Source organism: Balaenoptera ricei, chromosome 14, assembly GCF_028023285.1.
Source record: "Balaenoptera ricei isolate mBalRic1 chromosome 14, mBalRic1.hap2, whole genome shotgun sequence".
Lineage (NCBI taxonomy): Eukaryota > Metazoa > Chordata > Mammalia > Artiodactyla > Balaenopteridae > Balaenoptera > Balaenoptera ricei.
Window position 1 is genome coordinate 32300013 of NC_082652.1, and position 27534 is coordinate 32327546.

At 47.4% G+C, this 27534-nt stretch overlaps 1 protein-coding gene across 4 annotated transcripts in view; it reads right to left on the minus strand.

Moving 5' to 3' along the window:
- PTPRM (protein tyrosine phosphatase receptor type M) overlaps positions 1–18150 on the minus strand; it is a 747478-nt gene extending 729328 nt beyond the window's left edge. For 3 of the 4 annotated variants that reach the window (XM_059894848.1, XM_059894849.1, XM_059894847.1), the window contains exon 1: positions 17704–18150. In XM_059894848.1, the coding sequence (XP_059750831.1) occupies positions 17704–17776 (73 nt within the window). In that variant the 5' untranslated portion in view covers positions 17777–18150. The remainder of the gene's footprint in view (positions 1–17703) is intronic. The other variant, XM_059894850.1, reaches the window with a different exon arrangement.
- Positions 18151–27534: the final 9384 nt, after the last annotated feature.

The window sequence follows — 27534 nt, forward strand, 5'->3', positions numbered from 1 at the left end:
GCTCATAAAGCAGGATCTAAACCTTGTTCCTGACTCTTGCCAGTTTTGCAAACCTTGTTCCTGACTCTTACCAGTTTTGCAAACCTTGTTCCTGACTCTTACCAGTTTTGCTGGTTATGTTACAACACTGTCTCCAGAATGAGTAAATCCACCCGTTGACTCTGTTGGGAAAGTCATCCCGAGAGCTGGGATTCTCCTCCGTTCCTTCAGCCTGTCATTCAGGGACCAGTGCCCTGTCCACCTGAAGCATCCGTCCACCCTCCTGGACTCCCAGCAAACAAATCAAAGGGATACATACAAAGAGATGCAGAGTCTTGAAATAGAAGCAGGTTACATCCATGGTGTGTGCAGGGGGATCCTGACTGTGTCGGATACAAAGAACTGGCAGGTTCTATGGCTCGGCGGCTTCAGACTCAGGCTTTGCCCGTGCAACTTGCCTGAGCTAGGCCCCTTTGCTTAGCCTCTGAGCTTATTCCTTGGTCTGTGCAATGGGGGTCACTTAGCTGCTTATCAGTATTAAACCAGGTGATACATATAAAAAGCACTTCGAATAAGGCCTAGACATTTTAAGTATTCAATAAGCATTGGCTGTCCCTTCGTTGTATTATAATCTTTTAACCCTTAAGAACTGCTGTGCCAATTAGAAATAAAACAGATAAAGCACCCACCAGTGCCTCACAGGCATGGCCGTGGTCATGCTTTCACTCACCACTTCTCTCTGTTGGGACCAACACCCTCTGTCCTGTCCTCACCCTTCAGAGGAGGAACAGGACACCAAGTAGCCTGTCACTGATAATTTCTCAACAATAAGAGGGATGATGGTCCAGCGGGATACAGATACCTGTTCATCACTTTCTTTTAAAACCCACCTATTACAGGAGATGTAGATGGAGGAGGAAAGAAGAAAAGGAAAAAGAGAAAGCCCGGGACAGTGATACCAAGTGTGGTAATAAAGAAGAAATTATTGGTTCCTGAACTTTCGCTAACACCCCACATTTTCCTACTTGTGGCCAAATTCCCACCCTGCACAGAGACCCTTAAACACAGCAGCAAACAGGCCCCACAGCCTGGGGACAGAGGGAGAGAAACCACGTCAGCCACAAAATGATCTTCCAATTTAAACACGTATGAAAAGTGGGTTCCTCTCCCCAACTCCCCAGGCCTTTTCCCTTCTGCATCTACTCTAGGTAGATGACCACCACCTCAAACAACTTAATTGCTTAGGAGACATGCCATTTAAAGAGAAAAAAAGGGGCTTCCCTGGTGGCGCAGTGGTTGAGAATCTGCCTGCTAATGCAGGGGACCCGGGTTCGAGCCCTGGTCTGGGAGGATCCCACATACCGTTGAGCAACTGGGCCCGTGTGCCACAACTACTGAGCCTGCGCGTCTGGAGCCTGTGCTCTGCAACAAGAGAGGCCACGATAGAGGCCAGCGCACCGCGATGAAGAGGGGCCCCCGCTCGCCGCAACTAGAGAAAGCCCTAGCACAGAAACGAAGACCCAACATAGCAATCAATCAATCAATAAATCTTTAAAAAAGAAAAAAAAAAGAACCCAAAACACTTAAAGATGATATTTGGAAGTCACTTCTCTCCCTTCCCTCTGAATAGCACCTAGGAGTCCCCACAGGCCCCCTGGGGGGGGTCCTATCTCCACCAACATCCACCCTTGTGGGCTGGGGAGCTGCCCTCAAGGGTCTCCCTTCCTGCAGAGTCAGCTTCAAGCTCCCTGCGGGCCAGCCCTCCGCCTGCCTGTGCCCCTCGAGTTTTTCTGTGGGTGCCTGTGAGCCAGCCCTCATCTTGGACACCCTTGGACCCCAAGGGCTGAGCGCAAAGCAGCCCACGAGTCCTCACCCTCGAGGCCACAGCCACTTCCTCTGGCGGAGGACCTCATCCTGCCTCAGTCCAAGCTTAGTCCTCGATAATTATTCGTTTCTGGAAAAGGATGCCCTACAAACAACTCTTGAGCTATCCGCCCCACCATGGAAGATGCCTCACCCCGTGTTCGGGTTCAGTCCATAGAACTGAGACATCAACGATAATCCTGGCACATGGGGGCTGGTCCAGAAGAGAACAAACAGGATGCACTCAGAAAACATCCCCAGAAGAAAAAAATGCCAACTTAATAGCAGTTTCCCATCTATAAAGAGCAAAAGGACAACCACGTGGTGCTGGCAGCTTTCTGATTTTCACTAAACGCCAGCCTGGGAGGGGGGTTGCAGGCACACAGATTAGCCCCCCAGAAGGTCCTGACTCAGGCTGCAACCCCGAGCAAGAGCCAACCCAGGGTGTGTGATGACCACAAGTGGCCAAGACTTTGCAGCTGAGAAAGCAAATGTTTAAATTATTTAATCTGATCCTCATAATTTAGGCACTCGAAGGAGTTATTATAATATCCATTTTATTCTTCTGGGACCTGAGTCACAATTAGGAGACCTGACCCAAATCACGTGCCACCTGGAGGTAGAACCAAACATCAGAATCCCAAGGTCCAGTCCTGGCTTCTCCCTCATCCCTAGCAATGGACAGACCCCCTCATTTTACCTCCAGCTGCTCAGGAATCTTTCCAAAATAGGTACTTCCATGCAAATTTGCATCTGTTGACAATGACAGTCATTTCACAAATACTTCTGTTGAAAAAACCTAAATCCATAATTTCTTAAAAATCACTCTGTAAGATGCTAATAACCTCTTAATGTTCACTTATTCTACTTTTATTAATGCACGGTTTATTTTGGCATAGATCTCCCCAATGATGTTGCAACAAAAAAAGTGATTTAAATAAGCAAAGTACCTAACCTTTGTAAACTATTATATACCAAATAGTTCTTTCCCGTGACGACTGCAATCAGACCTGACTCACTGAAGTGTTTTCAATCCTTCCAATAGGGATCTACGTGCTATCTTTGCCTTTGTCCAACCTCAAAAGCAAACGCAATTTGTTCTAAAGAAGGTAATTAACATCAATCTCCAAAGGCCTGTTCACCTCCACCTGAAGTGAAAAGTCTTAAAATAAAATCTCACTGACCTTAGTGGCATTTTGCCCGAGACCACGAACGCACACAGACAAGAGTTTTGCGAAGGTTTTTACACTTTTCACCTCAATCCGATCTCCAGATGCTAAACACAAGAAATTACAAAAATACAATTCTATCTAGAGGATTTCAAACCATGGAGAAAACAGCATTCACCCCTCCTCTGCTTGTGAAAAATATGGATAACGTCTCTCATCCATTCATTTCGTACAAGTTACTTAGAAGCTAAGTACTTTTCCTTCTAATTTGCTATTTCAGAGGCTATAAAATAGCAGTAGCTACAGTGCACTGCTGGGTTACACCAACTTTACAATCGTCTTTAACACTAAAATGAGAAACCGTACCAAATATTTAAGCACACTTAAAAATTATGACTTGTGTTTTGGGCCCCAGAGGCTCCACAAAGAGCTGTACCCAGTGTCTGTGCCACATCCTGAAATGTTGGAGCCTCAGTTCCAAAAAACCATCAAATGACAGAGCCATCATTTCACCTGACAGGACTGATTTGGGAGGCAACGAACACGTGAAGGGCCGACACCTAGTGGCACGAAATATTCCTATTTCCTCTTCCCTTGCTCCTGAGAAGCCAGAGGACGTAGCAATAAGCTGATAAATCGGATTACAAATAGAAGAAAACCTGGGGCTTTGGGACCCACACCCTTTGGGGCTTGCAGACATAAAGGAAACACACCAGACAACGGCTCGAGGTTATCCCGTGGTCACAGGCCTCTAGGAACAGGGGCCGTGGCTCTTACAGATGGCGTGCTGTGTTCTCCACAGGGTGACCAAGGGGGAAGACAGCATCGCTCTCCACAGATGCAGAAACCAGCCTCAGAGAAGCCACGTGACTGTCCCGCTGATGAATGACACAGCCAGGATGAGAACTCAGGTTTAAGCAAGCTCTAATCACCTCCAGAATACACCCAGAGACACAGCAGTTTGTAAAAGTTTCTTTGTATACCATCCATTAACATATGCGATCTCTGAAGCCAACCAACCTCTGAATCAGAACATCCCAGAATGACCCTCTTTACAGATAAGGAACTGGGTTCACTGAGTTCAACAGCTTCCTCTCAGAGGACAGCAAGTGGCCGGTGGGCCCTTGAACGCAGGTCTTGCAATTCTATACTCCCTTTTTTCATGTGCCAATGATTTCCCAACTATGTTCTGCAAAGCAGAGGCCATCTCGGGACGCAGGCCCTGGGGCCTGGCAGAGCCCTGTGTAGGGCCCCATTCTCCCCTTGTCCTTGTGTCCACCCTTCACAATGTGGCCCTGCCGCCCCGCACACCAAGGGCAAGGCCTATTTCCCCACCCTAGATTCCAGACTGGCCGTGTGACTGGCTGTGACCAGAAGGATGAGGCAGAGGTGACAATGTGCCCTCGCCAAGCGTAAGCCAAGAGGACTTGGCAACCCTCTGCCCTCTCTTTGGAAACTCTCCCTGCTGGGGGGTGGAGGACCATGTGAAGCGGAGCCCAGCCGAGGCCAATCCTAGACCAGCCTGCAGCCAGCCAACCCCAAAATATCAGCAGATGCCCAGCCAAGGTCAGCTGAGTAAAGACGTATACAGAAAGCATACAATCCCAGTTTAGATCAGCAGACACGCGTCCCCTCCACAGAACAGGCAAAACAGTAGATGGCTGTTGTTTAAGCCACCAAGCCTGGGGGCATCTGTTACTGGGCAGTAGCTCATCAGATATCTGGTTTTCCAATTTGGAGAGTCATTTTTTAAACCTGCCCACATCAAATTTTGTTTAACCAAAAGATTTTTATGCTTTTCTACCTATGTAAGAGTTTGCTTAACCAAAAGGTTTTGATGCTTTAAACAATAAGTTGGGGAACTACTGAACTCGGCTATCATACCCTCCCTGACGTCTTCCCACACCCGTGTTCTTCACTGTTAATGAGCTAAGACCGTGTTCCTGGTGTCACTAGGACGTAAAAGAAGTGCACATACACAAAAGTTGCGTACGGAACGCTCAGATGCTAAGACTTGGAACTCATTTATTTTCTGCCATCACCACCACCCAGCTCCAAAAGAGTCAATGCACTGATCATGATATATAAAACACAGCATGATAAAGGGGCATGAGGTAAGACAAGTGAAGAGGGGTACTAAGACTCAGGCCCAGAAAAGGAGGCAGAATTAAGGTTCTCTTGCAGAGATCGTGGCTCTCGGTGTTTGGCGGCTTTAGGCCCAGGCAGCAGCCACTCTCTCCAGCTGGTAACAGAGTCTGAGTTTCCGTGGAGAAGCCTCAGTTTCCGCACTCTTGTTCTCTGTGGCTCCTGCGGGCGGACCCCACGCCTGGCCCAGTGGGCGGGCCAAGCAGGGCACGAGGTTAAAGTGGGGACAGGTGATGTGAGCTGACTCTACAAGCCCCGCGGCAGGAGTGGTCTGTACGGCTCGGGGGAGGGAATTTCTCTTTCCACTGGGCTTGGAGCTGGAGGACTCAGCTCAGGAGACTCAGAACTCTCCTGGCTGCCGCCTTGAGCCACTAGGACCAGCTGGGCCACCCATAGCCTTCTCTGTTGCAAGAGCCCACAAATCCCCTGTTTGATGAAGTCCAGTTTGACTGAGGTTTTCTGTTCAAAAAAGTTCTAACTACTACAGCACACATATGTGAATCTGGCATCCTAACAGCCCACGTAAAGAGGAAAACGTGATGAGTTATACAATTCGCTGTGTCCACAAGAAGGAAGATCACAAGGAAACTCAAACTTTTTCCTGGAACTGTGACCCCGAAGGAAGCTCCCCAGAAGGTCATTATAAAGATTCTACATCACATAATAAAACATCACCCAGCATCTTTCTAACAGATCCGACACTCCATTTGAAATGCTTTTGCACAGAGCACACCTCAGTACAGGTGCATGGCATCAAATCAAGGCATAAATCAGGAAAAGGCAACCTGCATCTGTGCGCACGGGGAGGGGAGGAGAGAGAGAATACAGTGCATGCACCCCGTGCTCAGGGAACCTGGCTTTGTTAGGAATGGAGACCGCTTTACCTCCCAAAGCTCCCACCAAAGACCTCAGCCAAGCTTTGACTAGCTAGTGGGCAGCGGTAGGTTTGAGAATATCATAGTCTCTCAGCATGGTACCCAGCACACAATGAATGCCCAATATATAGTTATCACTCATTACTATCAATTCTAAGCCCCTGAAATAAGGCTTATCTATGTTGCCAAGATTTAAGCAGAAAAGCCCAGCCTAAACATCCTTGTTGCTGCAGAGCCTTTGGTGGCAGCTGTTGGGTGGCAGCTACATCCCCAAGTATGGAGGGAAAGAGTAGGCTTCATCTGTGCACATCTGAGCAGAGGCAGCCGATGGCAAACGTGGGAAGCACCTAAAATCCTTCCAACATCCCTGCTACACCCACTTCGTGTTAACAAGCACCTTCCTGCTGCATCAAGCGCCATCTCAGATTGGACCTGCTGCTCTAGACATTTCTCTCATCCTCACCTATCAAAAATGACCCAAGGATCCAGGTCTCATTCCCTTACACCGTGCTACCTGACAAACTAACGTGAACTCAGGTGACAATCCTCAAACTCTAAGTATTTGGAGAGACCCTACAGATCCTTGAATCAAACGTCTTCATTTTACGAGGGAGAAATCTGACATCTAAGGATATTAACTTATTGAGGTGATAGCGAGTTGGGGATGTCATATTTAAGATGACTTAATGAGCCACCGCTCCCAGAGATGTCATTTCAACAAGCACCTTTCTTCCTTGGTCAAAAATAATGAGCTGGTGGAAACTTCAAGTGCTGTAACAGACGGGGATGCCCATTTTGAGGTTAGCAAGTCTTTTAGGAACGACTACAATAAAAATGCCACGCTTTTGGCCCCTGCTTATGGGGCCCCTAAGACCGATTCTTCTACAGTGTCCATGTTTCAATGAATGTCAGATAGAAATAAGTGCTGGAAAATTACCTCCCCAATGTCATCATGTCTTGTTATCTTCTCTGAATGAGTCATCGCAAAATTCGGCTCACAGCTGCAAATCTAAAGATCTAAAATGATCTGTGTTCTGATTCTCTGAAATATCTTTATTCTTTTATTATACCCTAAAAATTCCAGATGGATGTCACATTTACTGGAGGTCACCAAGTTGAAAGACGGGTACAAAGTGGCTTAGTTTCTATAAAATACCGTGTTTTGTAATTCATTTTCTCTTCTGACACCAGAAAGCCTCTGCTTCTTAAGAGAAATACTCTCCAGTCAATTATAGTGTGGTACGTGAAACTTCATGTAACCATCCTCAGATGCTTTCTTAACACTAGTTCGAAAAGATGTGGTAAATTCTCCAAAGGGCAGGGTCTCTGAGTCATTGCTAACATCCTGCCAGTATACTTTCAACTTTAACGAGCATTAAGATCATCAGAGGGGGCTTCCCTGGTGGCGCAGCGGTTAAGAATCCGCCTGCCAATGCAGGGGACACGGGTTTGAGCCCTGGTCCGCGAAATCCCACATGCCATGGAGCAACTAAGCCCGCGCGCCAAAACTACTGAGCCTGTGGCTCTAGAGCCCGTGAGCCTCAATTACTGAAGCCCACACGCCTAGAGCCCATGCTCCGCAACAAGAGAAGCCACCACAATAAGAAGCCCGCGCACGGCAACAAGGAGTAGCCCCCGCTCGCCGCAACTAGAAAAAGCCCGTGGGCAGCAACAAAGACCCAACTCAGCCAAAACTAAATTAATTAATTAATTTTTTTTTAAAAAGACCATCAGAGGTGTTTCCTTACCAGTTTCTGTGGCCCCATTCCAGAGATTGTGACTCAGTACTTCTGTGGGACCAGAAATCTGCATTTATAAGAAGAGCTTCGGGTGATTCCAATGCAGGTGTCCAACACTGCCTTCCAGCACTAAGCAGTGCTGGCTTTTCACGGTGCCAATTCTGAGGGGGTCATTTTGTAATTTTCAAGGTTTTTTTTTTTTCTTTTAAAACATAAGGTTGGCCATATGTTTATAACATAAATATGTGTATAAGCACATCTACATACACATCACCCATAGAGCCCCCAGGCAACTCAAATAACAAAGCCTTGGACCCAGAAAGGGGGTCTGTGAGTTTGAACCATATGACATTGTCAACATTCAAGCCTTTCTGACATAAAAACAGGGAGTTCGTGTGGTTACACCTACAAGGGGCAATGGCAGAGCCGACTGGTCCCCTCTTTTCCTCATGAGGTCTCCTAACCTCGCGGCATTGGTCCACTTGTTTAGTCTTTAGGATACTCCTGCAAGGTATTTTTTCCAGAAAAGAAAACTAAGCCTCAGAAAAATCCAACAGCATGTCCAAGACCACATGGCTGTTCAGTGGCGGAAACAGAATTTGAAATCAGGAACACCTGATGTGCCGGGGCACTTCTGCCCTTCTTTCCTCCCCCAGGGGCCCCAGAGCTGACATCAGGCCACAACACCCTCCAGTTATCCAAGTCCCACTGTGATGGCCGGACCCCCGCTCCAAACCTTCCGAGGTCGGTAACCCAGGCCTCTCAGCAAGCTCCCCACAGGGGCTAGAAACAAAGGGAGAGGCTCTCTAAAAAGCCACACGAACAGGATGAAATGGTAACTGACAAATAGAGAAAATAGGGCAAGAGTCCCCATAACATACACACAGGACGTATGCCAATGGATGTCAATCATGGAGATTTCACACCACGTTCCTAGGCTTAGGTGTCAAAAGTCAAGGAAGTGGAGAACAGATCACAAGATTGTTGTCAAAGCTGCCTCATTTTATTAAGTTTCATCACCTGAGAATATGCCACAGTGAATGAAGAAGGAATGAGAGCCTGCCTGCGTACCAAACGTGAGCGGATGGAAAGGTGCAGGCTGAACTCTGAGAAGGTGCAATTAATTTCATTCTATATCAGAAATAAAAACAGGAGATGATACACACTATTGCCTGTCATGGAAACTTCTTACTGGTGATACATGTTTCTTTTAACACACCAGTAACTAAAATCGAATGCCCCTAGAGTAGAAACATGGTCAATCTACCACATAGTAAATTTCTTTTTTTTTTTTAGAGATCAGTATTATACCAAAATTCTACTTTATGGCAATAACTGATTTATAAATTTTTATTGTACACGATAAAATTATAGGCTCACTTTTGCACACTTAATTAACAAAAGGTAACTGCTTTCCTTTAAATTTAGCGACTGAATTTCTACGCACCTATAAATTGCTAAGGGTGTCAAGCACCGAACCCACAACCTGGGCCTACTGTTAAGATGATTACAAATGCTTTAAAAAAAAAAAATCAAACTTGATAGAAAGATTAAAAAAACAGCAGTAAGCAGAAGTAATTTGATTTTTTTCTTCCCTAAGGGAACTTTATTCATTTATTCATTCCTTCAACAAATATTTATTAACTTTATTAATTTACTATGTGATTACTACATGGTAAACACTGTTCAGTAACTTGATTTTATACATTATGAGTATTTATTTTAAAAGAAATGCTTTAGACTTTATAGTTTTGTATCTAGAGAGAATATCACAATGAGCCAACTTCAAGCATGTGGTCATGACACGATTTAAAATATCTCAAACTACACCAACTGAGAAGAGAGATCAAATAGAACCCATCGAGACTGGACTGCAGGAAGGGTGTGTTCCAGCCCCCTCACCCATGCTCAGAAGCCCACCCGAGACCCTGTTCTGATTCCACCACTGGAACCGGGGAGAAGTACCGGGCCTCTGACATCCACAGTAACCCAAACGAAAACATATTCTTTTCACTGTCTGAAATAAATCTGCTTTCTGCATACTGAATAGGAAAGAGATGAAAGTGAGCATTCACCCATCTGAAGAAAAACCAATGCTCTATTAAGTGTTTCTGCTCTGTGCCCCATACAAAGCAAATGCTTTGCTTCTGCTTAGGCTGGTGTATTTTTTTTTAATTTATTTATTTATTATTTTTTGGCTGTGTTGGGTCTTCGTTTCCGTGCGAGGGCTTTCTCTAGTTGCGGCAAGCGGGGGCCACTCTTCATCGCGGTGCGTGGGCCTCTCACTGTCGCGGCCTCTCTTGTTGCGGAGCACAGGCTCCAGATGCGCAGGCTCGGTAGTTGTGGCTCACGGGCCTAGGTGCTCCACGGCATGTGGGATCTTCCCAGACCAGGGCTCGAACCCGTGTCCCCTGCATTGGCAGGCAGACTCTCAACCACTGCGCCACCAGGGAAGTCCTAGGCTGTTGTATTTTTAAATAAATCATTCTGTTAAACACTAGCCTCCTCCTCCAAGGGAAGGTCTAAAAACTTCTCCGTTTTGACAAGTCTCTGACAACTTAACTCCCATCCGCTCTTGGCTGCAGGTCCTGGATCACTGACCACCACAGTTTCCCTCCCCTGGAGCCCCAGCCTGAAGGGAAGTGACGCAGCCTTGCATCAGATCCTCCACCCTCCCTCTGCCTCCAACTCGGGGCCCAAACCTTCTGCTTCGTAGAAAAAGTTTTTAACGACTCAGGAGTCTTCTCAGTTTTAAGCAGAAAAATGGACTGAATCCAGATGTCCATGCAAATTTCAATGACTTCCTGAATTATATACGTGAACCGGCGATGCTGGAGAAGGCATCTCCTGCAGATGTAAGCGCGGTACCCCCGTTCCTCGTGAACACATCACACACACCTGCTCGTGGCCACTCTTCTGGTCAGTTACCGAAAGGCCTGATGGTGAAGGCACCAGAGGTTACCACGAACTCTTAGGTAGTTGCCAGATATACTACTTCTCCAAGTCCTACTGCTATACACAGAATAGCAGCCATTTATGAAACAGCCAAAAAAAGAAGAAATCACGGCAGAGTCTAAAGCTGTCTTGAGGTCAGTGTTGAGAAGTGCGACTAATGCAGCAACTTCCACTAAAGAATTTCTTTTGATGTGAATGAGTTACAAGCAGGTGAAGGCCCATCAAGAGTGTGCTTTCCTTCAGCTGTAAGTAGATGCATCCGGGAAGCCTTGCGGGTGAGGCTGGGCCTTCCCCCCGGTGCAGGCAGGTGGGTTTAGGGATGGAGCTACATCTGGTGATGGGCTGGGGATGGCAGCCCGAGGAGCAGGGAGCTGGAGGCCCGCCTGCCACGTGGAAAGCACTCCACCTGCCACTGATTCTCTGAAAGTCTGGTGACAATGTTTTTAAGATAAATCTGTTAAATGACATCACAATAGATTTTGTTTACCTGGAGCATTAAATGACAGAGAGTCAGGGATTGTCTTTTGTGGATAACAGAGAAACGAGGCTCTATCTTAGGAGATACGTTAAAGTACGTTATCAGTACTTTAAAGAGATACATATTGAAAAGCTTTTCTTTTCTGTTTGGAAGTGAAGTTCATTTCCAGAGGCAAAGTGTCACATTCCCATATTAAAATTCCAAATTTTATGCAAATTTCTCATTCTCGCCTAAGAAAGTCCTTGCTTCTTTCGATTTCAGTAGATTTTGAAACTTTTAATAATTGGACAACTTTCCAAAGTACGGTTAACTATATCTTTCCGATCTTTGCCCATTACCACCCCCCAATGCCTGCCCGACCCCCTAAAGGGGACTTCCCAACAGTAAGTGCTCAATAAATATCTACTTGAATTAAAAGCATCATTTTAATAGGTGCACTGGGCTACGCCCTTCTTACAACAAGCCAACAAATATCTTCGAAACACAGTATCAACCCAGAGAAATTTCCAGTGGCTAATCGTGACTGCAAGATTTAATTAAAACTTTACGCTGTGGTAAGTAAAATTAGAGGAGCCTTTTTTTCATTTTCGTTTCACAACTGGCTGGATCCAGTATCTTCCCCAGATAAGACCATTATTTGAAACGTCACGCTGGTGGTTTCCCCTAACAGGTTGAGAGTCACAGCACCATCCCATCGGCCTGTTCATAACTTGGGCCATGCTGATGGCGGGGCAGGGGTGTTCACAAGTGCATGGACGTGAGTTATATTTTCATCCCTGGGTCCTTTCAGCTCTTGTCAAGGGAGGCTGAAAATGCAGAATGAGGATGCCAGGCCTTTTAGAACTCACACTCTGTCTGGCATCCCAAGCTCCCGGAGGGCTGGTTCTAGCACCTACTGCTGCCCCCACCCCCAGCTCCACCCAGGACTTTCTGATTCTGTCCCGCTGGCGGGGGGGGGGGGGGGGGGGGGGGCAGGGAGGGGCGGGGGGGGGCAGGAGTCTGCCTGTCAAGTTCCTGACTGATGCTGAGGCTGCTAATCCAAGAATAACACTTTAAGAACTGTTCTTTTGGAACAACGTTTCTCGAAAGATGGCCAGGATCACCTGGGGATGCTGTGGGACCCTCCAGGGGCCTTGGACATCACAGTCACCATGCCGGCCATAGAGACCAAGTTGGGAAGGACCACTCCCGGTGACCCTCGGGCACGCTTGGTTTTGAGCAGCACAGGTATACACATAGCTCACCAGCAGCACAGGCTGAACACAGCCCACGCCCTCCCCCAGGCCACCTAAAGCCACCAACGTGTAGGACTGTCACCTGCTCTCCCTGCCCGTTTGTCACTCTTTTGATCCTCCTCCCTAAACTCTCCATACGTTTCACCCTTAACAGCAAAGAGAGGGGAGGAGCGGCGACCCTGCCTGCCGGGATCTGCAGACCTGTGTTCTTACGGGTGAGCACACACAACCCTTCCCTTCTCAGGCCTGTGTTCTTCTTTCGTTCTCCTCTCCCACGTTCCCACCCCTTTATCAGGCTCTGGCCTTGCCAGCCGCCTCCCCTGGATGGCGGGGGGACCACAGGCTACCAAGGGTAATGACGAAAGCTTTCCTGCTCCCCACCTAACACCAGCCCTACCTACTGATTTTCGGAGCAACAGTATAAACGCAGGCTTTCTGATGACTAAACGCTAAACCACGGCAGGATCGTAGGAACTGGAGAAGCAGCAGCCTCTTCTGATGGGAGGTTTATGTGCTTCTGCATCTTCTTTAAACTTTTCATTAGTGAGTTTGAAAAACATTAGTAATGAAACCTTCTCTCACTTACAAAATAAGCTTATTAATAGGTTGTGGTCATAAAGATAAGAAGCCCCTGGAGAAAAGTTCGTGGGAAAGTTGGTTTTCAAAGAGAAGAATCCTAGAATTACAAAGCATGATAGACACCACCTTAAAAAAAAAAATGTTATGCTGTTGAAAAAGAATGTAACTACTTATTAAAATGCCTGACCCCTAACTAAAAACTGTCTTAGGATATTTAGATAATACACACTTATTCGAGAAACCTAAAACAAAAACTGAGAGAAAACAATGCTTAATCCGGGCTTCCCTGGTGGCGCAGTGGTTGGAAATCCGCCTGCCGATGCAGGGGACACGGGTTCGAGCCCTGGTCTGGGAAGATCCCACATGCCGCGGAGCAACTGGGCCCGTGAGCCACAGCTACTGAGCCTGCGCGTCTGGAGCCTGTGCTCCGCAACGGGAGAGGCCGCGACAGTGAGAGGCCCGCGCGCCGCGATGAAGAGTGGCCCCCGCTCGCCGCAACTGGAGAAAGCCCTTGCACAGAAACGAAGACCCAATACAGCCAAAAATAAATAAATAAAATTAAAAAATATATATATTAAAAAAAAAAAAAAAAAAAAAAAAAAAAAAACAATGCTTAATCCAAAACAGTGCCTCTACTGAAACAGATATGTACAGCCTATCAATTCCTGGAATGTATTACAATTGTTATAAAACTATGACAATTTCCAATAAAGCCATCAACTTTTATCGAATTGTCACAGAAGTACCTAAATTCTAAAACCTACTTTTCCCAAAACTAAAGGCTGTGCTTGAGACTCAGGTGGGGTTCATATCACGTGAAGACATAATTCAGATTACTTGTTCATTTAGAATTACTCAAATTACATACACATGTATCTACATATCAATATATGTAAGTAACTTCTCTACTGAAAATCTGTAAAATAACCCTTTGAAAACATCAAAGACTAAAACCTGTGATTTTTCCAGATCAGAACAATTGATTAAGCTCAAGCAGTACTTCTTTACATCCACATAACCACATAACACTAAAAATGTTAAAGTGATTTCTTGGCATATTTCTATCATGCGCCCTGATTTAAACTTGAAATCTTTTCATCACGTCCATTATCAATCTCATTAAAGCACCATAAAAATATAAAATGTCATGACTCTAGTTATCTGAAAAAGAAAAAATAAATCAAACTGCTAAACAAATCTATTCACACTCTTTGTAAAAGGTACTGTACAATCTTGTATTTTGAAATAATTTTCAACTTATTGTAAAAACAGTACAAAGATTTCAAGTACATGTTTCGCCCGCCTTCGCCTAGTGTTGACATCTGACTTAATCAGAGTCGAATTATCCAAAACTAAGAAACTAAATATTGGTACAGTTCTAACTCATCTACAGACTCCATTCAGATTTTGGCTGTTTTCCCACAAATGTCCTTAAAAGAGTACTTTAAAAAAGAAATTTCTCAAGAAGTTTCAAATTCACAAGATTATACTAAGGTTTAATCTATTCCAAATACTGCGGTAGAAGCAAAGGACCAATCTGTTTGCATTTCTACTTCTGCAAACCAAGGCTTGCTTACCAGACCTTACCATATCAGTCTCATTATTATATAAAACCAAACACTTCCTTGCATAGGATATATTACAACTTGGCTTTTGAGAAAATGGGTCAAAGAGGAATGACTTCCCAGCTATGTGGCTTCTCAATCTGGAAAAGAGAATTTCAAGCAGAAGCAAGAATGATTTCACTTTCTTCCTAGCTTCTTACTTATATATCTTTTTACAGAAGTTATGTTGAATGATCATTCAAAGCCTAGATAGAAGGCAGAAAGTGAGCCTCCAATACTTCGCCTAACAAGTTAGAAATTGTAAACATGGAAAGTGATGTTTAAAATGGAATGTTTATATATACTAAATAAAAGTCCTCCTGGACAAAAAACCTAATTCTTTTCTTTTTTCTTCCAATATGTTTAGCACTCTATTTCTGATATCTGGCATTCAAATTATGTGTAGTACCTTCCAGAAATGATTAATCAACAGTCACATCAATTCTGAATGCATTCCAAAAGAGGATATGAGGATGCAAAGGGGAAATAGCAAAGTGTCTTGTGTATAAATCTTGGTTACACACACACACACACACACACACACAAACCTCCACTGATTACATAAAACCTCCTGATCCAGTCCATTGGGTGCCCTAAGAAGAATCGGTGATGAAAATGTTAATTTCAAAAGAAGGGCCGGTGCAAGCCAGTCTCACACTCTCTCCTCTCCCTCCCTTCTATGTCAGCCAGTTCACATACAATTAGAATGTTTGCAAATAATCAGAAGTCACATCACTAATTTATTCAACAAACAGTGAATGTAAGTGCTTTATGGGAACCAAGAAGGAAAAATAACTGCCTTTGCCCTCAAGCCGCTTACGATCGAGCTCCTCTGTCTCTAAAAGGATCCCCATGTCAGGGGACAGCAGCCAAGTATTTCAACGTCCAGAAGACTCGTAAAGAGAAATAAGTGTCAGTGTCACTCATAACATCAGAATTAACTTTCCCAACATACAAGGAAAAAAAAAAAATAGACTTTTCCAAAGCATTAAGTGCTTCCCACATGTTCCACCTAAAACCCAAAGTGGAGAGAAAAAGCATAATGCACTGCAGTTTATCTGATCCTTGCACACACCAATTTTGCCAACTTCAATTTTTTTTAATTTCATCGTTGCTAAGCATTCTCTCTGGGATACTGCCCTTCATTTCCTCTTAACCCTCTAACATACTAGGATAACTCTGGCTTCCAAATGAAAAGGAGGCACAGTTCAATCAGTGGTATGATAACAAAAAAACAGAATGACAGATTTCCTCTGAAAGAAAAATCTGGCTAAAATTGAGTTAAAAAAAGTCTTTTGGTTTGACTATTAATTTACATAAGCATTAACAAGGACACAGGTCAGTACTACATAGGCTGAAGTCCCTTTTAATGATGAGAAACCGATCATTTAAATAAGCTACATAAATATTTCTTTTCACCCCCTTGCCCACAACTTGAAAATCCATCCAAATGCTTTCTGACACAGCTTAACTTGAAACAAATCCCAGGCAGGGAGCTATGGATTCTTAATAAAGAGAAAACCATCAACTAAGGCCCTCATCCTTGGCTTCTAACACTAATGAGTTACAAGGCTCTACAACTGGCGAGTCTACTCCATAATTCACTAATAAGAAAGAACGCAGACCAATATCTACATCAAGTTTATAGCGGACAGCAGTGGATCAATTTGTTAAATCCTCCGGCGCACGTGCAATTACCAGACAGTTAAGGACATATTAAACTTGGGAAAAGGGTATTTCTCTATTGAAGTTGACAGCACAGAGCGAGCAGCCAACTCCACGCTCGGCTTCCTGGCGGCGGCCAACTGTGGTCAAGGGTCCTTGGGCTCAGGGACGAGTGGGGCACGGCCTCTACGCCTGCGTGTCCCTCGGGCTCCGGGAAAGTAAAGATGTACGTTTCCACAGATCTGACAGAGGCAAACGTTTGAAACGTTTTAAAATATGCGCTTTACCGTCAGTGAAAATGTCCTTCATGAAATATAAAAAACAAACAAAAAGTTCAACCTATTCATTCCTCCCGAATAAACATAGAAACCTATTTTGCAACCCAAGTTCAAGGCCAAATAGCAGGCTTTTTATTAAAAGAAAAACAAGCCCAGTGCCACCATTCTACGTGGACCTTAATTAAACTGACACACGAGAAAGAAAGTGTGCTAGTGTGCAGGTGTGCAAGCGCCGGCTGTCCATCCACGTGTGTGTTCCAGGTTAACACCGTGCGGGGTTCGCGCCCCTCCTGACCCCCGACTCCCGGCCACGCGTCCTCCGGCAAGGAGCTCTCCGAGCTCGGACCGCCCGCGCGCAGCAGGCACCTCCCCGCCACTCCTTTTCCTCCCCACCCGGCACCGCGGGCCGCGAGGCGGGCTGACCGATGCCCCCGGCCGGGCGTTCCGCGGGGCCGAGAGTGCGGAGAGGGAGCCCGGGGGGCACAGCCACGGCGGCCCAGGGCCTGCGGGCCGGCCACTCCCTCCGGGCCGCCGGTCCTCCCTTCGGGACCGACGAGGACGCCGCCTCGGCTCTCCCGGGCAGCCGCGCAGCCACCGGGACGAGCCGGGGTCAAGGCCGCCGCGAGCCGGGCGGCGGGGGTAGGACCGACGATCGCCGCCGCCGCCGGAGCCACTGACTGGTCGGGCGATCGCGCGGGCGCAGCGGGCACGGCGACCCGGCCCGGCCGCCGCTCGCCGTGGGAAGGACCGCGCAGCGCCCACGCCCGGCGGCCGGCGGCTGCAACTCCCAACTTCAGGCAAAGTTTTCTGCTGTTGCTCTCGGAACCGACCCGGGACTCCGAGTGGCGCCGTCCGCCCCGACACGCGCCCAGGCCGCGGAGGAGCGGGGGCCGAGACGGGGGCCAGGCTCCGGGGCCAGCGCCGGGACTCGTCCGCTCGGCCCTCCGGAGCGCTAGGTGCCCGCCCTCCCCGCCGGCCCCGCGCCCGCGCCGGGGACGGGCAGACGCGGTGCCCGGCCCGCCGCGCCCCCTGCCCGGCCCTGCCGTTCGCCGCTGGGGCTCTCCCACAGGGAGCTGCCCGCGTCCCGGGCCCCCACCGGCCCGCGCGCCCCAGGCCCCGGCAGGCGCAACCCCGCTTACCTGAAAACGTGTCCCCCGCCGCAGTTAGCAAAAGTCCGGTCAAAGTCGCCAGGCAAGTCCCAAGTCTCCCCATGGTGCTGAGTGCGCGCCGGGCCGCTCCCGGCGGCGCTGGGTGGGCGCGAGGGCGGAGGGCGGCCGGGAGCTTTGCCTCCAAGGCGGCAAGAAGAGGAGGGTGAACAGCCAAAACCAGAGCCAGACGCCCAAAGTGCTAACAGTTGCAAAAGTCCCAACTCCGGCGGCTCCCGGGGCCGGGAGCGAGGGTCCTGGGTCCTCCCGCCCTATCGCCGGCCCCGCTCGGAGCTGCGCCGCTGCGAGACGGAGCGGAGGGCGCGCCCGTGGAGCCAAAATCCGCCCTCCGTGCCGGCGGCTGCGCTGGCCGCCGCTCTCCTTCCCCGGCTCGGGACCCGCGCCTCCGGCGCCGCGGTGGCCAGGGCCGGGGCCGTGGCCGCGCGCGTCCCGCCCGCCGCCTCTGCGCCGCCAGGCGAGCCAGCCCCCGGGCGGCGGCGCGCCGATGGCCGAGCCCGCGCCGGCTGCAAGCGGGGCTCCTGCTCCCCGACTGCCTGGCGGTGCCCCGCAGGCCGACTGAAGGGAGCGCCCACGTCACGGCCGCCCGCGCCGCCTCGGCCCGCTAGAGGGCGTGAGCGCCCGGCCCCGCCGGCCCGCGCCCGGCGCTCGGCAGCCGCGGCGCCTCGGGGGGAGCCGGGCGGGGGGTGGCCGCGGGGGCGGCGTCACCGCGCGGAGAGCGGCGGCCGGGCGGTGCCACCCGCTCCCTCCCGCTCCCCTCCCGCCCCGCCGCAGCTTTGGTTTCGCGGCTGGCTTCCGGGAGGGTGACCGCGCAGGGGCCGCGCCAGGACCAGAAGTTTGTCCCGGGTCACGGGCCGCCGGGAGTTGGCGAGCGCGGCGGGCGGGACAGCGGCCTGCGGCCCCGCGGGCGGGCGAGGCGGCTCCGATCCAGGCGCCGGACGGCAGTGTCGGCGGGCAGGGCCGGAGGCACCGGGAGTCGCGGGGCCCGCGCTCCCCGGCGGCTGCGGTCCAGGCGAGCCGGCAGTTCCCGGGGCTGCGAGGATCTGCGGCTTCTCCGCGCCGTGGGCGCCGCGAAGTTGGCGGGCGCCCGGGCAGCTAGCTGCGGCCGCGGGCACCGAGACCCCGCAGCGCACCGGCAGCCCCGCGGGACACCCGCGCTCCTGCCCCCGGAACCTCGAACCCTCTGAGCAGGACACGCTCGGCCGCTTCATTGCGTCCCAGCCGTCCCGGGTGGGCCCGAGCGAGCCGCGGGCCATGCACGGAAGGCGGCGGTCACACGGACCTACGTATCCTGTGATTTCTGTGTCTGGTGCAAAGTGTTGGGAAACGCGGGAGGAGGCGTGGGTAATGAATCAAATGATGTCTTGAAATATATAATTTACCATTTGGGGTGTGGAATGCCTATTTCATTAAGTGGATAAAATAGCTTCCAATGCTTCAGTAAAGAGGTTCAGTTTGTAAAATTGAAAAAAAAAAGGCAGGGTGAGGGGGGGGAATCCTTCTATCTCCCTTGGAATAACACACATGGAGCTGCAGACGCCAGGCCTAGCTAACTGAAAGCAGTAGAAGGCCTGGGAAGAGGTTAAATTAGAAACCAAATAACTACCCGTGAGTTGCACGGTATTCTAGGGCGGGGAACCGCGCCAGCAAGAGGGCAAACCCATGAAGCAAGTGGGCCACGGGCTCCCTCCCGGTACTGACAAAGGCCCAGAAAGTGCATTGATCCCACGCTCACCTCGACGCTGTCTCCAGTGGACCCTAGAACCAACAGACAAGGATATGTCACAGCTGTCACTTCCCTGGGGCAAATTGAGGGATTGGACTTTTGATTTTGGTGCCCAACGAACAGCTAGCTCCTCTTTCTTGCAGAATTCCACTTATTAGATCCTTATCAGAAGTGCTCTTTCGAAGGCTCTGTATTAATCATTAACGTTTTAATACTACGGACCTTACATCATCCTGCTTCTTCTCCCAAATATGTACTTGTTGAGCCCTATCTCGATTGCAAAATAACATTTGAAGTATGGAGAGGCAGGGGGGGTCACATACCTCCATGGATCAGCAGTGAGAGTCTGTCACCTGGGCTTTCCCTGGTGCTGAGGTCCCGTGATGTGATGGAGCCCAAATTTCCTTTATTTGAATGGTCATGCGCTTTCCAATGGAGCTGTTATGTTAGTAGATGTGAGATGGATCCAGATAAGGAGGGAGATGTCAATCTAGTCATTTTCCTTCTTTGAGTTGGGTGAAGAAGTTCATATTAAGGTAGGATTTCATTTGCAAAGTATGTGAATTCTTTCAGCAAATATCTAAGAAGGCCATATATCTGCCAGGCACTGAGCTATGGGCTGGAGGTTGTCTTATGGTGGGCTCCCCCAGGAACAGGCCTGAAGTTAAGGATTTAAGCATAAGTGGTTTTAGGTTTTATTGGGGAAGTAATCCCAGGACGCAGTACAAGAGGAATGGGAAAGTGAGACAGAAGGGTGAGGTGGAGTCAATATAGGGTGTATGAATGAGCAAGTTGCCACTCTGGGCAACTGGAACTCACTCCCCTGGAGACCTCCAGGAGAAAGTATGGAACAGCCTTAGAGCTGGAGCACCCCACCCCAGGGCAAGGACGTGTGTGAGGTGGCTGGGTGGGGGCATGGGAGACAGCTACGCAGATAGGGGTCCCTTCACCAGTGGGGAGAAAGCCCTGTAGGGACTCCCAGTGCTGTTACCCTGGTAACCGGAAGATGCCCTGTCCCTTCCTCAGGTTACTTAAAGCTCAGTGGGAAACCCAGTGAATTTCCATTATCTCTGATCTCTAAACATTACAGTGTTAAGCCAACTCTGCCCTTATTAGCCTGAAATCCGCATTGCAAACAGTGGTGGGGTTTTTGCCAGCAGCTCCTTCCCTGGCAATTCTAACAGCTACTGTTTCTTCACTCTTCCAGGTAACTGGCCAAAGCAGCACTGAGCCCAAATGGAAGGCCTCTCTTCAAAAGGAATGGATTGGACTTCCTCTAAGGAAAGGATGCTGTAGGAGTCCTTCCAATGGGACATTTCTTGTCACTTTTTTTTTTTCAGCAGAGAGGTTTTTTTAAATTTTAATCCAACCACATGACACTCCTGTCTCTCTGGGGACAACAGTGACATTTGCAGAATGGCTGGTCACAGGGGTGCTGTCAAGCCAGCCCCCATCATATGTCTAAATATTTTGAAGTTATTCATCAAGCTGGCAAACTATTATATAATATGTTATATCTTCCTACCTTGACAAAGATAACAATACTGAAAGATAAGAAAGCCTATAGTTTTCATATGACGAAAATCAGCAGAATATCAAAGACAACTGAATATATCATTGTGCGTATCTTAATTTTCTGTTGATAGTCTGGCTGTATGGATCAATAATAAAGACATACATAATTCATGCATTATTATGTATTTATTCCATAAGTTTTATTTTGCCTTTATTTTAGTAAAATTGCTCATATGTTGCCGTAATCGAGACTGTCACATAATTTTTGTCCTAGTGATAGCAATGATTTGTTCTGTATGGAACGTTTATAGCCACATTTCACCCAGTTTTGTTCCTCAGTGGTGCTTGCAAGTATTCAGTAGCTACATGTGAACAGCACAGATATAGAACATTTCCGTCATCACAGAAAGCTCTTTTGGAAAACACTGAGAAAGGATTAGTGTATTCAAATTATGCAAAATTTGAGTATATATTTTCATCAAAAATGTAAATTCAAAAATTTATAATCAGAAAATTAAAATTACTTTCCTATAGTTGCTGAAAATTCCTTTCTTCCCAATGATTCAAAGATATCTGCTAGAAGTAAAATGCAAACTACAAATTAGGATTATGAATACCAAGACTGAAATAAAATGATTCATAAAAAGCTTAACATTTTCTTTAAGATTTTAAATTCAGTGATACGTGATGAATTTTGAATAAACAGAAACCTATTAGCCATGTGAGCATTCAATGCCCACCTAGTTGTCAATGTAAAGAATCAGTATCCTGTTTCACGTATAACTGCATATCTACCATTTTAACAGTAATATTAATCATTTCATTTTGAAAGATGTTCCTCAATCAGCAAGTTCAACACATGCAAATACTACACTAGCGTGTGACTTCTTACAGACTTGGAACCCAAAGAGAAGCAAGAAAATTGGTGGTTGGCATTGCGAGGAAACCCCACTCACTCACATTTAAGACTGTGTCCTATTCCTGCTACCTGAAAGCAAGGATTTGATTTTTAATTGATTGGACTTTTAACTAAGTGCCTCTGCCATGACATCATCTACCCACCTAGGTGTGTCCATGTGCGTGTCAGTGGCAGCACACCCTGGAAATCTTCACAGTGCCCTTCCAAGGCCAGGGGACAAAACTCAGGGTGAAGCGTTTCTCTAGAGCCAGCCCAGAGCTGGTTTTGAGACTGGATGTTTAGGGTTACGGTTTATGGTCTCTCAACACTGAGCACCAGATCCCTAGTGACAGAGGTGACCACGTGCCCCTTAATACATTTATTTTTATAGGTTAGTGATCCCCCAGGGTCCTGTAAGGCCCAGGCCCAGGGCAGGAGCCCACGCTGCCCACTGTCTGTGCTGTGACAGTGTTTTTAGCATCAGTAACTCTGTGACATTTGTCCCAACCTCTTGAAAGTCAAAATGTAAATAAAAAAAGAAAACTGACCATAAGCTATCCCCACCTATCCTCAATGTCAGGTTGAATTTGGAGATTAACCACAGGCAGAAAGTTCCTGATCCATCAAAAGTATCTATCACACCTGCCGAAAAGCATCGACAAAAGAATCATTTAAATACCTCCCAGGTGGCTTAACTGGGGCTAACATGACCCAGCAGAAACGGAAAACATTGTCCTAGAAAACTCACGTTTTGTTCTCTAGGCCCTGCTGCAATGATTAATTCCCTTTTTAGAGGCACATTGAGATTGTGGAAGTGTATTTTGAGATAATAAATGGAAAATGTAAATAAGCCCCCTCGTATGGGTTTCACGATGATGTATTCTTTCCTTGATCAAAGATAGTATGTTGTTGAAAAGAAAATAACTAAGGGAAGGAAGGAGGGAGGGAGGGAGGAAGGAAGGAAGGAAGGAAAGAAGGGGGAAAGAGAGGAAGTGGGAGACAGAGCTAGCTTGGAATTTGGAGTCTAGCTTGATTGAGTCCCAACTGTGTGATTTAAATTAGTTTCCATTTCCTGGCTTGCAGAAATGGCATTACACGTGGCAGCTCTGCGTGTATCTGAGGCCCTGAACAAACCTCTCTGATGAAGTAAAGCCCTAAGGGTGCAGAGCGCATCCCAGTCTCTGCCCGCCCCCGCCCGTGCATCATGGTCTCTGCCCGCCCCCCTCCCCCCTCGCCCCCTCGCCCCCGCCCCCACCCCCGCCCGTGCATCACAGTCTCTGCCCGCCCCCCCGCCCCCACTAGTCGTTACCTGGAGAAGCACGTGAGCCTCGGGGCAGCGCTGGGGGGTGGGGAGCGTGGACGCAGTGCTGAGCGGGTGCACGCCCTCGCCGTCAGAGTCGGCTTACTCAGTCAGGACTTAACAGCTTCACTCACCTTCTGAATGTGTGTGAAAAACACAACATTAGCGGTTCACGGGGTCAGAAGAAACCAGGGCATTTAAACTTTCACCAGTGAAGCCCTGTTCTCACCTGCACAGAGGAAAGAATGGGGGCAGGTACCCTTTTTTGAAGTTGTTCGTATCCTACCTGAGGCCAGAACCTGTCACCAGCAAAAGGCAAGGCTCCTCCAAGCAGACTTCAAAGCCACTTGTGCATAAAGGCTTAAATTTTTTGAATTTTTAGATGCCCCAGGAATTCCTTCTCAAGGCCTAATTAAAAGGGGAGAGGGAATAGGTTTCAGTTCTTTGCTTTGCCCACATTACCCTCAGAATAGAAATTAAGCTCCTGAAATGCTGATACTAGGACAATGCATTTGCCTATTTTTAAAAATCTTAACTCTGACACCGTTAGTTTGTGTGACATTGGGCAAGTCACTTAACCTCTCTGTGCTTCGGTTTCCTTACCTGTACAATGAAGGTAATAATTGTACCCACTTTACTGAGTTGTTGAGAGGATTAAATGAGATAGTGATATAAAGTGTTCAGAATAGTTCCTGGCACATCATTACAGGTATATAAGTTATTAAGCGCTGGTTTTAAAATCAAATACTGAAGAGAATCAACTCTGCACGAAGTTCTGTGCTGGGGTTCTGCGCAGGGAGATGGGACAGAAACATCTAATTGGGCCGCACAATTACCATTTAGATGGGACGACCTTCAACAGGGCTTCCCCTCCATCTTTTCTCAACGGTCTCTGCTTTTGGGCACATTGAGTTTATATCAGCTGCCAGACCCAACACCAGGCCACATCCAAGGGAACCACAAGATTTATCATGACAGCTCTTTCTCGTTTGCTCCTCTGCAAAATGAGAATAATAATTTCTGTCCTGTCTACCTCATTGTGTCGTAAGACTGTCAACGACATTGTCGGGACAAGTTCTTTATAAACAGGCCCCCGATGGCTAAACTTTTAGTTTACTATGCAACTCTTCTCTTTCATCTTACCAGGTGGGACTATAAGTTCGCGATTTGCAAATAGGTCATATTTTTATAACAATCTGTTTCTATGGAACTTTTTCCTTTTGCTTTATTTTAGGTAAAATGGTAGCTTGATATTCTCAAAATATTCCCTGCTTACTCATGGGGTCTGTAGCAAGGTGGACCCCACATGGTGACGTCAAGATACTAGAAAATATGCTTATTACAGCCACGTCCAAACCTGTGTTCCCGGGAACGGCAGATATAGGAAGGGCTGTGCTGGAGAGTCCCTGGCAACCGTCTGATCTCCAGAAAGTCTGTCGCCTCTGCGGGCTGCTCTGTATGTTCTGCGGGGAAGGACACAGCTCTCTGGGGCCTTCCCTGCGCTGGGAGGGCAGGGTGCTCAGGCTGTTGCACACCGAGGGCCCCTCTGGGGAAACAAGCCATGCTGTACCCTTTACTTCCACCCCTGCATCCTGGACCAGGGGAAACGACTGCCTGCACAAAAACACCCCTCTGACCAGAAAAGCCTGTCTGCTCTGTCCCGGGGGATGGAGAGCCAGCAGCAGGCTTTTCCTGTTGGAAGCAGCAACCTTAGAGACACGGTAACAGCCTTCCGCACACACATCGGCCATAGTTTTCAGGCTGGTTCATTGAATATGGAAAAAGACAAAGGAAAAAAAAAAAAAAAAAAAAACCCTGATTTCTGAAGATTTTTTCAGAGTCCACTGGTGGTCCCTGTACAGTCACTCTCTGCGTCTTTTGTTTAAGTCTGCAAGAAGTCCTGGAAGAAAATGCTTTGTGCAGGCTCTTTGGGAGCTGTGAAGCCTTGGAAATCTGCTAGCTCAGTGAGAGGCCGTGAGGTGGCACTTGGTTGTCTGATTCACATTCACTTCAAAGGCACCAGCTCCCCATGCTGCAGCCACTCTCCACATGGGGGTTCATTAAAGGAGAGAATGACTGTCTTTGGGTCCCTCTTTTTTTCCCCAAAGGCTTTGAACTAACGTTTTATATCAGTCCTTGTGCCTTTGTACCAGACAACTGTTTTCTCAGAACACAGTTTGGAGGTTAGGCAGCTTTTCCTAAACTCGGGGTGGAAATCATGGTATCCAATCCAGTTCCCATGAATTCTTATTTCCTTTGTATTTCACTTTCTTTAAAACAAATCCTTTGAAGTCAATAGGTAGGTTCCTTCAAGGTCTGCTTGACTAATACTATTAAGAAACGTTACACTGACAATGTCAGAATCCTCCCTCAGATTAAATTATTGCAACAATGGTGTGCAGGGGCCTGTGATCTGTAATAAGGCCAGGTTTTCACTAGAATATGAAAAAAAAAGAAAAAACATTTCACTGCTAACATCAAAGAAAAGATCATCTTTACTTTCTCTTCATCTTTAATATTTTAAAGTTTCCAAATGTTGCATTTTGAATTGAAAATTCCAGACAGTCATTACTGTGAAGATGAGACAAGCCACAGAGGAAAACATTTGAATTTATCTCACTATGTTTTGGGGGCTAATATTTACTGAAGTCTTACTCGGAGCAGTGCATTTTGCTAGGGCATTGAAACTCTAAAAGACATGTATGATTATTATGCCCATTTGAGAGATGAGGAAACTGAGGCTTAAAGACAGAATGACTTAGATCTGCTAAAGATAAGGCAGTATAATTAGGCCACAGTCAGTGGTAGCCGGTAGATCTGTGATTTGTAGGCAATTATCCTAACGTTCCCTTTCTGGTTCACTCTGCTATATTTTCTTTTTCTTTTTTTTTTAATTTATTTTACTGAAGTATAGTTGATTTGCAGTGTTGTGTTAGTTTCTGGCGTACAGCAAAGTGATTCAGTTATACATGTATATATGCATTCTTTTTCATATTCTTTTCCATTATGGTTTATCACAGGATATTGAATATAGTTCCCTGTGCTGTACAGTAGGACCTTGTTGTTTATCCATCCTATATATAATAGTTTGCATCTGCTAACCCCAAACTCCCACTCCATCCCTCCCCAACCTCTTCTCCCCCTTGGCAACCACAAGTTTGTTCTCTATGTCTGTGAGTCTGTTGTTTCGTAAATAAGTTCACTTGTGTCATATTTTCGATTCCACATATAAGTGATATCATATGGTATTTGTCTTTTCACTGTGCTGTATTTTCTGTCTTCACCTTTGTCTCTTTACCTAGCCTAAATTCTTCATCAAATTGTTGTCTCACTTGCCCTCCTCTGGCACACACTGCACCGACATGTATTGATATGATCTGAAAGCTGCCGTCTAAACTTTATCCATCCTTCAAGGATGGATAGGTTAGGGTTGCAATCATCTGTGGGTAACAGAAAACCCAGCCAACACTGGCATGTAGCCAGTGGTCAAGGGGATGGGATTGAGGAACACACTGCCTGTGTTCAAAGTCCAACTTCTTCCACTGACTAACCGAGTCGCTTGGGTAAATTATTCAACCTTTTCATGCCTCAACTTCCTCATCTAAAAACTGGGATGACAACAGCACCTACTTTCTTTAAGTTCTTATGAGGTTTAACTATGAATTCAAGTAAACTGCTCAGAAAATGTTTTTAAAAGAAGAAGAAGAAGTTACCATGCTATAGTTTCTCACCTGGAGATGAGTAGCCCAGGCGATGCAGCCCCATCACCACGCCATGCAGGGCTTACGTTCCTCCGGTCTTACTGCTCATTCTCAGCCCTGTGAAACATAAGTGCCTCCTTCTGCACTCCAGGCAGGGAGGAAGAGGAATGGCAAGGGACAAGATGACTTCTTCTTGTGGGCTTTTGACTTTTTCTGGGGAAGGGAAAGCCCCCGAAAGGACTTTCTCCTACAACTCATCAGCAAAAATGGTGTCCTATGGCCACGTCTTGCTCCCAGGGTGCTGGGAATTTCAGTCGCAGTTTCCCAGCCTCTCTAGTGGAGGAAGCATCGGAGAAGGTGGCTGGGAATGGTTGTTGGGTGAACTGATTTCTAGGAACACCGAGAAGACCCAGCTCACCTCCCATCTGCTTGTCCTCCCTAATTATCAGCTTAATGGACATGACTTACCATTGCTTCGGACTTAATTTATGGTTCTCTCTGCCTTTTGCATGTTGGTTTTTCTCATCCTTCAGGTTCCAGTGAATGCCTTCCCCTGGGGAAGGAATTCTCTCATGAATGAATCCAGGTCTCTCTTCTTATCCTCTTTTTCGTACTGTTTATTTCCTTCATGATGCTTAATTCAATCGGCAGCGTAAGAGGGATGATT